The following is an 11555-nucleotide window of genomic DNA, read 5'->3' as shown; positions in this document are numbered from 1 at the left end:
TTGACATCTTGTTCCATGACGATTGCACGTCACACGTTGTCATATTTTTTTTAATGAACAATTCGGAATAAATCGATCGTCATCATGCAGACAACATTTCCTCTTCGGCAAAACACACAAACAAAGCAACACGCGAAGACCTCAACAAACTTCAACAAAAGTCGCACCAACCTCCTCTCGTCACCCACTTGAGCACCTGAAATCGATCCAAAATCAATATGACGTCAAAATTATTCAATTGATGTTGAACGGACATTAGATTAGCCCAGTTGGGAAAAGTTAGCTCGCACGGGTGTCACAACATTTTCCTTTTGGGATATACGCTTGCATTTTCGCTCAAGGCATGCGCGCACACACGCGCACGTACACGCGCACACAAAAGGAGCACATGCATGGCCATACACACATACAAGGGCATGCACACACAAAACACAAAGCCGCAAAAACACCGACTCAAACCCACACTGACCACTCACACTCAGGCGATCACACGTATTCAGTACACGCACGCGCACGCGCACACGCAAGCGTTCACATACAAACACGAACACACAGTTCCACAAACATGCTTACACAAGTACACGAAAGTGCACTTAAACACGTAAACACACTATAACACACGCCTTTAGGCGCTCACACATGCGAACACTCACGGGCGTGCACGCACGCACCCACGCACGCACGCACGCAGTGGTTATTGCGGACGCTGGCCGCAGGTGTTTTGGTGCTGCTCATCGTCACTTGCGCTCGCTCGTCTTGAGTTAAAAGATCTTTTCCAAAATCAATAGCAATCATAGCTTCTTATTTCCTTTTTGCCTGCAGCGGGGGAGGGAGGGGGTGGAGGGTGCGACTGGGGGGGGCAGCAGCAACATAAGGTCTCACACATACAACGACACGGCCCCCATGTTGCATTGATTCTCGCATCCAATCGCGTTGTCATCGTTAGTGTTAGCGAGCGCGAACACGTTTCCAACGACGGCGCACGCGCGCTAAAGCTAACATCGTCACGTCGTTTCCTGTTAGCATCAACGTAAAAGCTCATGAGACACAAAAGGTCTTGCTCAGGGAGCGCTGATGCTAAGCTAAAGGCATCGCTGAAGAAAGTCAAGGTGGGCGGGAAAAGAGCATCACGTGACCATATTGGACATGGCGAGCACACAAGACAGACGTAAGCGACCAATCCCATTTGCTCTCAAAATTTGCGTGAGTGACAATCCTGACACCCAAGTTCTCCCCCCCCCCCCATGAAAAATAGAACTAAAGAAGTCTTTTGGATTGAAGGTGAAATGTCTTCAACATGCAAAAAAAGTCCAATTGCCTTTTAGCCAACCTTTGCCGATTGATTGCTGAAGCAGGGAAAGAAAAAAAAAAGCCTTTTCTTCACCGTCCCCGATTGAATCTTTTCTTTTTCTCCCGTTTTGTTTCTAATCATGCTACGTGCGGCTCAGCGATGCGACTTAGCTAGCTAGAGCGCTAGCCGCCTAGCGTGTCAGCCGGCGCCTCTCGCTAGCCCTCAGGGGCTCTGTTGCTCCATGTTGTCGACGAGCGCATCGTCCTTGGCGAAGTGCAGCTGTCTGATGGAGCGCCACACACCGACGTAGTCGCCTGCCGCCTGCCCCGACGCGGCGGCCACATCCTTGTGAAGGTGCTCCCTGCGCATCTCCACCACGTCCTTCTCCATCATCACATGGGAGGACACGCCATCCGCCACATGGTCGACATCCGACATGCCCTCGCGGGGGTCTTTGTGGAGGTTTGGCTCACGTGGGTTCGCCGCTGCCGCCGCCGCGTCTTTGGTACCGCCCTCCAGGTTTTCGTAAGAACTCTTCTTCTTGATCTCAAAGAACTTGACCACGCAGTAGGTGATGGAGCCCACCGTGTTGACCACCACGCCGCCCACAAAGAGCTTGGTGGGCGCCACGTCATCGAACGCCATCATGCCCACGGTGATAGTGACGATGCTCTTGACCACGCCCACAAAGCTGGTGGTGACGGCCGAGTTGAGGTAGGTACAGTGATAGGTGGTGAAGTTCATGGCGCAGCCGATGGTCACGCTGGACAGGAACAGCGCCACGATGCGAGCGTCGTCCCAGCCCGGGTAGGACCACATTGCCACGGCGTCTGATGAGATCACGGCGCACACCAGCAGGACCTGACAGGAAGTAGTGCGGTGAGAAATCAGCGTGGAGCAAGTCAGCAGGACAAAACACCAAAAGTCTTTGGACAGGAAGTCGGCGATCGCCGCCCACCTTACCGGCGTGGCCATGACGGCGATGGCGTACTGCGCGGTGAGGGGTCCGTGCTGGCTGTCCAGACTGGTCTTCTGGATGAGGACCAGGTAGGACGCGTGGATGACGACCGCCAGGACGCCCGTCACGTAACCGAACGGGTCGCCGCTCAGGTCTCCCGCGCCTGCCGGGGCGCAAACATGTTTTTGACGACGATGATGATGTCATATGTGAGCGACACGAGGCGAGACGCTTACCGGCGAGGGCGGCGCCCCCTGTGGTGATGACGACGGCGGTGAGCACGCCGGGTGACGGGGCGCCGTTCCGGAGGACGCAGACGCCAATGGCGAGCGTGAAGAGCGGCAGGCAGCGCTTGAACACCACGTACATGGGCAGGCTCAGACCGCGCAGCGACCACAACGTCAGCGTCGACTGCAGCGTCGAAAGGATGCACACCGGCGCAAACTCCTGCGGGCGGGAAAAACGCTCACTCTTAAAGCAGCCGTTTTTTTGTCCTGGTCAGGGGGTGAGCATTTTGCAAAGTCCGATTCATCGGAATGCCGTGTTTTGACGAGCGGGGGCGCTTGCAAGATATTATTGAGGAGAAAAATTGGGGGTTGACTTGCCCTTTCAGGCCTTTTCACTTCGCATTTACGTCGACGAAGCCATCCGGCGCGTTTTTTGCAGCGAGGGCGTGAGATGACGAATGTCGCGACACAACGCGCAAAAAGTTGTCCTTCAATTGCGGGGCAGTGTGGCGGCGGCGACGACAAAAGCAAAAGCACATCGAGGTGCAGCAGATGAGGCTGATGAAAACGCGAGATGGAAACGTGTTCATTCGCATTGCCGGATGGATGGAAAGAAAAACCTTGATCAGTTGACGGATGAGGAAAAAGAGACGAGCGTAGAAGCGGAACAATGAAGACGAGAAATGGAAAAGCAGGTGGCATCGATGACGGAAGTCGCGGCGGAGTTTTTGACCACCTTGTTGAATGGATGCAAGTGTAGAAGTTGACAAGATGGCGAAAAGTTTTTACAAGGTCAACGTGCACAATTGTGCGAATTATGGAGGCATGACGTGTGTGTGTGCGCGCGTGCGTGTGTGCCTATGTGAGGGTGTGTTTGAATTTGTGTGCAAATTTAAGGCATCTCAAAGTGGCAATCAAGTGACGTCTAAACTCATTGATGACGTCACCTGGAGCGACAAATTCGCTCGATGACGTCACAGTAGAACGGGACGACACGTCAGAAGCGTTTTCTTATGTATAATTGAGGGAGAGTCACCAGATCGTTTACATACTCCGTTTGCTTTTTTGCTTTTGATTTTGTCACTGGAACACAAACACGCGCACGCACGCGCGCGCACCGCAAACAGTATAGAGTTTCTACACGTGTTCAGTTTTCATGCAAATGTGGGGCAAGACACACGTCGCCCTCTTTTGCGTGTCTCCCTTTCACCCGCGCGCGTGCGTCTGGCTAATAGCGCGCACACGCGCAAATGTTCAGCACATTTAGCGGAGAAGTCCACGCCAACTTGGTGCAGAAATGAGGATGGTGAAGATGAAGGTGACGAGGAGGAAGATGTGCTGGCGGCCATTCGACGACAGAAATGCGATCCTCAAATTTGCAAGACTTTTTTTTTTGCCAACAGATGAATGTGGTTGAAGCAAGTTCAAGTTCAGGTCGGGGGAGGGGGGGACATCCCTAGGGAGGGGGGGATCCCGACGTCACCAAGGCACCGGCACAATGGTCGAGTCGCAGTCACCAGCACCATCATCATCATCATCATCATCTTCATCACCACTTGAGCACCTGACGAAGTTGGCACGCGCAAGCCGGCCGCTCTCCTGACTCCGGACACGCACGCACGCGCAAGTGGTTTGCAAGTGGTCCTTACCTTGGAGAGGCTGAGACTGAAGGGGGGCACCGAAACCCAGCCGAGCCTCCGGAGCGTCTCCAGGCCGAGCGCGGCCGCGCTGCACGTGCACAACTGGAGCAAGGTGAGGAAGCGGAAGTGCAAGCTGCTGATGAGGAACTTGAGGAGGATGTTAAGGCTCCCCGAAAACACGCCGTGCGCCACCGCCACCAGGATGCCCGGCGCGCGCCCGCGCACCGCCTCCATCGTCCGCCGCTGCCGTCGCGCAAACTTCCGAGCCGCAGCAGCCAGAGAGAGAAGGAGGGAGGCGCGGGGGTTGGGGGCGGGTGGTGGTGAGGGGGGGACTTTGGGGAGGACCTTTCCTACTCCGTCACGCGCACGCGCATCAACGTATTTTTTTTTTCAGTTTTCGTGTCGGAGAGGCTTCTTGGAAAGAACAGTACCCCCCTCCCCCCACATTCATTCTTTCCTCTCACACGCACACACGCGCGCGCACGGATGCACACACTCCATCTGACGCACACGTTGCTTGCGTGAAAGAGGGATTTCCTGGAAGACGGGCAGCATGCGGCAGGGGAAGAGGAAGAGGAAGAGGATGAAGTGGGGGTGCCCCTGCTCTGCACGATTACCAACAGCAAGTAGGAAGTAGTGATTCATTTTAATTGAAACTTGAAAATCACTTTGAGGTCAAAGGGTGTGGGTGTGTGTGTGTGTGGGGCGGGGGGGTTCATCATTCCAATTAACCCAGCCAGAAGATTAGCACCCGGCCCACATGGGATTGAGGGGGGGGGTCTATTGTTGCTCCAAGATTAGCAGGCGTTCATTTTAACAGAAACATCAAACACTTCCATTAGGAAGATGACGTGCACGCGCACGCACGCACACACTTTGCTAATGCCATGCCCAACAGTTTAAGGTTTATGAGGACGCTAATGTTTGTAAGTCCCACAATATGCAAATGAGTACTTGAAACTTGTCTTTGCGCATTTCACTCCAAGTTCGCTTTCCTTCAGCATCGATTCTGCAAAAACATCAAAAAGCAAACGTGCCCAATCAGCCGCTTGCTTCATTCCAATAAATAGGAAGACGCGTCTCTGCGGCGGCCATGTTTGTTTTTTCTTGGCGTCCCCATGGATGAAGAAGGCGCCGACGTCTTTCGGCTTCTTCATCTCTGGAGGACATTTGCTCGCCAAGCGTCTTCCCGTTGACGTCCGCACGACATCGGGCCATGTTCATCTGGTGACCCGCTACCAATTTGACTTGATGACATCACGTAAGGCAGCTGACAGGGCGTGGGCGTGTCCACATCATGGGGGGGCGTGTCCACATCATAGGGGCGGCGCGGTGGCAGACAAACATGGCGGCGTGTAGATCTTGACGGTCTCGTCCCACGAACAGTCCAGCACCTAAATGCAACAGTCAAAGGTCATGTGTGTGCTTGTGTGTTGTCATGGCAACGGTGGGGGCAACATCTCCAACAGGAAAAAAATGATTTTCAGTATCTAGTTAACACGCACATGTACTTGTAAACTCTCGCACGCGCAACATCTTAAAGGAAGTCTTCCTTCCTCTAATGAGACACTAAAAAAGTGTCGAGTCAGATAAAATGGATCGTTTCCCCAACAATCTGGAAAGGGTGTTTGTATGGCCACAAAGAATCGGGGGGGCGGGGTGAGCCTGCCGGTTCAAAAGTGTCTGCTCGGGGTCGGAGGTGACAAACGTGAAACTTTCCAGCATTTGCGCATTAGCATGAAGCTCGCTGGTCTTCTGCGGCGTTACCTGGTTGGGAACGTGCAGGTTGAAGTCTAAGCCGCACACGAACTCCGAGTGATGTTCCACGGTGGCCATGAGGGCGGCGCTCTCCCTCTGCCAGTCCCAAAACCTCCAAGAGGGCAAACACAACATCGGTCAGTTTGAACCAAATCATTCGATCGGTGACTTGAGCTCGGTTTATGTTGGTCTACACGCTCTAATTTAAAACTTTGCCGCCGTCTTGTGGCATCGAGACGCAATTACGAACCCTTTCGCTCACCTTTCAACGTACGTACACAACACACATGGCTCTGTTCTGCCACTACATGACACACACACACACACACACGTGCAATCGCACATTTTATCGACACTGGTCACTTTAGTGAGGTAGCGCCGGGGGGCAAGTGTGTGTGTGTGTGTGTGTGTGTGTGTGTGCGTGCGCAATGCAGGCCCATGGCAGTCCGCGCTCGCTCTCACTGTGATTTAATCACTTTTGCAAAGTGGATGAATCTGGAAGGTTTGCTGCGCAAGGACTTTGACCACACTCGCACGCACACACACACACACACACACACACACACACACACACACACACACACACCAGTCAAGACAGAGGTTCAATTAGTGTGATTGGTGTTGGCTGGTGGTTTCTTTTTTTTTTTTTTTTATTGGCTCAATTGCTGCTTGCTCGTCTCTCTCAATCCAAAACGCTTCCCACTTGTCGTCAGCGACACGCTCGCTCTCGCCTCGCAAATTTGAACAGAATTCAGTCGATCCTCAATGAGTCGGCGCCGCAGGCTATGCTAACCGCTACGCTAAGCGGCATCGCCACGCGCCAGCCGAGCACACGCGATGACGACTCGTCGCTTTTCGACTACGCCGCATCGTGTGACGACGCTTCGACTTGCCTTCGTCATTCAAACAAACTTGGATGGCGTTTGCACACGCGTGTGCGTGCAAGCCAAACATCAGGAGTTCTTTGTGCACGGTTGCCGTGGTAACCGATGCTTTGCCTCCCATTGTTGTCATTGTCACTCGAGTGCTCACCTGTCAGCTTGTGTCTACACACGCGCGCACTTTGCTCGACTTATACACGGATGAGAACACAACGTGCCGGGTACGTCAATAATTGCTCTCGCAAACAATTCACGTAAATGTGACGAACCGCCGTGCGTGCGGCGATTTAGGTGCTTGTCCACAACAGGTTTTGAAACGGCCTTTCCTTTCCTCAGTGATGTCATACTTTCAATATCGCACCCTGGCACATCATCATGTCCTCAAACAATGAATGACATCACTGCCCTCCTCCTCCTCCTCATCGATCGTCTGGCACTGATGCGCTTTACGTTGTCGGCGAAAGCGAAGAAGTCACAGGTCACTAACATTAACGAGTCGCGCGGCTCGTTAGCACCAACGGGTGACACGTCAGCACAAAAGAATGCTGAGCTGTCATTTGCGCGTGCATGAATAGCGTTGGCCCCTCCCACTGCAGCAGCACAGTGTTGCCTTCATGCGCGCACGACAGGGTGGGACGTTTCTGCGCTCGCCCGCATCAAAGCGCCTCGTCATGTTTGAGTTCAAGAACTGTAATTGACCTTTGCTGCTTGCGTGCGCGTGCCAAAAACAAAAAAGGTGCAGCAACTTACCTGACGGTGAAATCATACGAGCAGGACGCCAAGTTGTTGCGACTGAAAGGAGAAAACTACACACACACACGCACATCACAAGTTGTCGTCATAAAAAAAGACGAAATGCGTCGTAATGTTACAAACAAGACGGCTCACGTGCGCGCAAAATCGTGACAGTGAATTGTGCTGACAGAACTCACGCGTCCTCACACACAACAGACATGCGAGCAGGGGTGTGTGTGTGTGTGTGTGTGTGCGTCACCAAGTGGCGTACTTTGACTCGACGCACGGCGTAGGCGTGACCTCTCATTCGATTGGCGGGTTGTCGGGGGTTCCGCAGGTCCCAAACGCACACGCTGCCGTCCACGGAGCCGGTCGCCACAACAGTCTGCGCACACACACACACATCAGGAAGGTGCGTGCCGTTTGCTTGTGAGCTTTTCTTTTCAATCTGGCGTGTCCCCAACATGCATGACAGATCTGCGAGGACCAGACTCTGTGACCCCTGACCTCAAGGTGGCACGTGCGCTGCTTTCATTGTGGGGACAAAAAGCGGAAGGTCACGTACGACCCGCATTCAACTTTGCCGGAAGTTGCACCAGAATTTATGCGGCGTCCGAAAAAGGCGGAGTCAAGTGTCTTTTAACGTCACCGGCCGCCCTCAATTTGTTGCACGTTGCGGCCACATGTCAATCAACGCCTCGGTCGCTAAGCGCAGTGTGAAAAAGGTCGCAAGCCAGCGCATGTTTTGGACGGAGTCACCTGATCATATTTGCACCAATCGCAGCTCAGGACCTCGCCGTCGTGCGCTGGGATGGCCAATCGGCACGCGCCTGCCTTCACGTCCCACACGCGTAGCGTCCCGTCACCTGCGCACACACACACACACACACACACACACTCTTGAAGGCAGGACATTGTGGATGGGTCTTTTTTTTTTCTTCTTTTTTGCAAGGAGCAGATTACATTAATAGGATTAATTTAGGCCCGAGACGACGCGTCACTCTGACGCCTATTTGAGCTCCAAAAGGAACGTTTAGGAAGGAGATTAAGGAGCCGCTTTAACCGTTGTCCTCCTCCTCGCTCGCATTTTCCTCATCTTGTGCGTTTGCTCACTTGCACATTTCCAAGCATCCGCATTCATGACATGACTTCACTCCTTCCCAAATCTCTTTTGCATATTTTGATGTCGCCCGCTTGCAGTGCTTTTGGCGAGCGGCCATGTTGGAGGTCGACACGCGCGTCATCCTCCCGGTGTCGATGGCATCGGCTAAGGCGACCATCTTGTTGGAACGGCGCCAAGAAGAACACGGCCTGATATACTGATTGTGTGTGCGCACGTGTTTGATTTTTTTTTTAACACTTGGTCGTCGACAGCGCCACAAAATGGCTGCCTCCTGATGTAGCAGGCCGGCAATCGCTGCTCGTTCAGGCGCCGCTTGTGTCATAACGGAGGCGGGCGAGCGTTTGGCGGGCGTTTGTGTTTCTCTTCGTCCTCGTGGCCGCTCTCGACACGAGCGACGGATCGCGACGTTCCCGACCTCTTCAAAGCCGTCCAACCTTTTTCCACGGCCGCCCACGCAGCACGACGCCGCGCTCGGATGTCGTGCGCCGACCGGAGGAGCCGCGTGATATCAGATTAGTGAAGTTGAAAGCGTCCAAGCGTCGCTTCCGGCGAGAGCTCGCCAGCTCATGCAGCAACTTTGGACATTGCAATCGGATTTTACCTTCCTGTTAGCAAATGGCCACCTCCACGCACGCACGCACGCATGCCTTGTGTTGCGACGTTTACGCCCTTTTTTGACACAACTTTTTTTTTCCTTCGTTCCCACTCGCAGAACAGAACAGCGACGTTTTGCACAGCAAATTTAGCCAAACCAGAAACAAACAAGCAAACATTTTTTTCCTGCGTTTGTGAATGACAAAAGGTAGTCGTCACACGTCATCTGTGACATCATCCGCCCGCTTCACAAAAATAATTTGTGATATTCCGCCACACGCGACGTCGTCCGTGACAACTTTGAGAGTTTGTTTGTTGGCTTCGGTTCACCCTGAAGTCCTTTTGTTAAATTACGGCTTGCTGACAACACACCAATTGAAAATATTGTCAATAAATCTTTGGCACTATACAAAAACCAAAGTGAGGCCTACGTGCACGCACACACACACACACACACACACAGTTTGTGACCTTTTGTGTGAAACTGATTGCGCAAGCGTGTCTAGCGTGTGCTTGCGACTTCACCTTAAGGTGCGCATTCGTGTGTGCGTGCTTGTCTGCGTGCGTGTGCGGCTTAGTGAGCTGCGGGCGTGCGATAGCTGACATTTTAAGCGCACGCGCTGCTTCAAGGCAAACTGCCGAGGCGGACATTTTCTCCGCCTGTCAGCGGACTGTAGCTCGCCTAGCGACACGCACTTTCATCCTAGTTGAGCGCGCGCACACACATGCGCCCGCCCACCCAAAACTCAAACACACGCACGCGCACGCACACTGATAACGCTCTCAACAGCGCACACACAAGGAGGTCAACAGTGCCTCCTTGTGGTAATGTGTTGCCATGACATCCCCTTTTTTGTGTGCGCGTCACCTGAGGATGAAGCAAAGCACGCAGGCATGTGAGGTGACCAAATGGTGCTGTAGATGACCCCCTGGTGACCTGTGAAAGTGTTGAGCGACTGGCCGAGGGTGGGCTCCCACTAAGAACAAGCGAAAGGTCAGAGGTGACACCAGGAAATCTGACAAACACACGCAAGGAAACACACACCACTTTGGCGGTGCGGTCCCACGATCCTGACACGATGGCGTCGTCCCCTCGCGTCTGACTCCAGTCCACCGCGTACACCTGTGCACTCACACGCACACGCACGTATCGATGAGCGCACACGCGCAAACCCCAATGCCAATGCAGTTGAGACCAGGGTCGAGTCTAGGCATGGGGCAAGAAGTTTGTTGAGAAAATGAGCGCACAAAACAACTTTTGACCTCTTGCGAGTGCGCCTTGGCCATCTTGAGGGGGGCGTCATGATGGGCGTCCCACAGCTGCAGGCTGCCGTCGCCCCCCGCCGCCACCAACACGTTCTCGTTGCTTTCGCTCCACGACACGTCGAACAAGGCGTCGCTCCACTCCCATCTGACACAAACATCAATGGTGACGTCACTTTGTCGCGATAGTTTGCTGCCTGTCATTTTGTCTCGCGCGCGTTACCTTCGGACGAGGCGAAGTCCGGCCGGTGTGTCGTCGATGAGCAACAGCGAGCCGCCGCCTACGCACGAAAACGAGCACGCGCACGAGGAGAGCAGAAGGCGGGGCAAGTGTCAGAGGTCATCATTCCGTGGTCGTGGCGACGTGTTACGTGCCTACTATGCCGTAATGTTGAGAGGTGGCACACGCCAGCCGGCCGGGGAAGAAGGGCGACGCTTCCACCGCGTAGCCGTGGCGAGCCGGGCTTCGGAACACCTTCGTCGCCGACGCCATCCACCTGGGCTACAAACAACACAATCAAGTTCCAACCCGTCCGTCAAGTCATCACTTCGTCGAAATGGAACCTGACGCCAACAGGCAACCACAATTTAGCAGCAAATTTCCAGAAAAATTGCTTGTTGTGAATGAAGCACCATTTTGATTTGCACTTTTGGAGATCAATCATTATTTGAAAAGGCGCAGTGATCACCATTTGCCGAAGGTTAAAATGTCAACATGTCAAGTTCATAACACGGCCTACAAATTGTCTTGGTACAAGTGGACACAAACACACACGTGACTTTGGACGTAATATTGGCACCAAAAAGGAGGAAAGTAATTCCACTTACCAACTTGTCGCTCTGGTTATCTTCCTGTTTTTTCTTCTTTGTCGTGCCGCTTTGGTCACATTACTCGTTGTCGACCTCTGCTGGCGCATTTTGCTGCGGCGTTCAAGTTCAGTCGTACAGACGCGCTTCCTTGTCATTTACACGATCATCAAGTAGTTGGGCTCAGTTGAAATAATAAACTTGTTTTCATGTACGTTACTCCATCGTTGCTTCTCCTCACGAGGGTCGCGGGCGTTCTGGAGCCCATCCCAGCGGTC

At 53.3% G+C, this 11555-nt stretch overlaps 2 protein-coding genes across 2 annotated transcripts; both read right to left on the bottom strand.

Annotated features, from left to right (window-relative positions):
• Nucleotides 1-148: 148 nt before the first annotated feature.
• On the bottom strand, nt 149-4350 carry slc35d3 (solute carrier family 35 member D3). Its single transcript, XM_088286578.1, has 4 exons — nt 4126-4350; nt 2486-2696; nt 2255-2412; nt 149-2152 (listed from the first exon to the last, which is right to left on the bottom strand). The coding sequence occupies exons 1-4, from the start codon at nt 4348-4350 to the stop codon at nt 1514-1516; spliced, it is 1233 nt and encodes a 410-aa protein (XP_088142704.1). The 3' UTR covers nt 149-1513.
• Nucleotides 4351-4743: 393 nt separating this feature from the next.
• On the bottom strand, nt 4744-11283 carry pex7 (peroxisomal biogenesis factor 7). The gene is made up of 11 exons (XM_088286950.1): nt 11160-11283; nt 10846-10972; nt 10694-10751; nt 10471-10618; nt 10253-10330; nt 10076-10184; nt 8250-8356; nt 7762-7875; nt 7506-7561; nt 5884-5986; nt 4744-5510 (listed from the first exon to the last, which is right to left on the bottom strand). The coding sequence occupies exons 1-11, from the start codon at nt 11160-11162 to the stop codon at nt 5433-5435; spliced, it is 981 nt and encodes a 326-aa protein (XP_088143076.1). The 5' UTR covers nt 11163-11283; the 3' UTR covers nt 4744-5432.
• Nucleotides 11284-11555: the final 272 nt, after the last annotated feature.

The sequence above is a fragment of the Idiotropiscis lumnitzeri genome, chromosome 21 (assembly GCF_059441095.1).
Source record: "Idiotropiscis lumnitzeri isolate Australia: NSW breed Sydney's pygmy pipehorse chromosome 21, RoL_Ilum_1.0, whole genome shotgun sequence".
In the NCBI taxonomy this organism is placed as follows: Eukaryota; Metazoa; Chordata; class Actinopteri; order Syngnathiformes; family Syngnathidae; genus Idiotropiscis; species Idiotropiscis lumnitzeri.
The sequence above is the reverse complement of the archived record's forward strand: the minus strand, read 5'-3'. Positions and strand labels throughout refer to the sequence as shown.

What these genes read in the sequence shown, in the direction of transcription:
- slc35d3 (XM_088286578.1), bottom strand. Translation starts at nt 4,350, where the DNA reads ATGGAGGCGGTGCGCGGGCGCGCGCCGGGCATCCTGGTGGCGGTGGCG. An exon ending in TCAGTCTCAGCCTCTCCAAG is followed by an intron (nt 2,697 to 4,125) that starts GTAAGGACCACT and finishes TCCCGCCCGCAG; the next exon opens with GAGTTTGCGCCGGTGTGCAT. An exon ending in AGGGGGCGCCGCCCTCGCCG is followed by an intron (nt 2,413 to 2,485) that starts GTAAGCGTCTCG and finishes GCGCCCCGGCAG; the next exon opens with GCGCGGGAGACCTGAGCGGC.
- pex7 (XM_088286950.1), bottom strand. An exon ending in GGACTTCGCCTCGTCCGAAG is followed by an intron (nt 10,619 to 10,693) that starts GTAACGCGCGCG and finishes TGTTTGTGTCAG; the next exon opens with ATGGGAGTGGAGCGACGCCT. An exon ending in TCGTATGATTTCACCGTCAG is followed by an intron (nt 5,987 to 7,505) that starts GTAAGTTGCTGC and finishes GCCCTCTTGGAG; the next exon opens with GTTTTGGGACTGGCAGAGGG.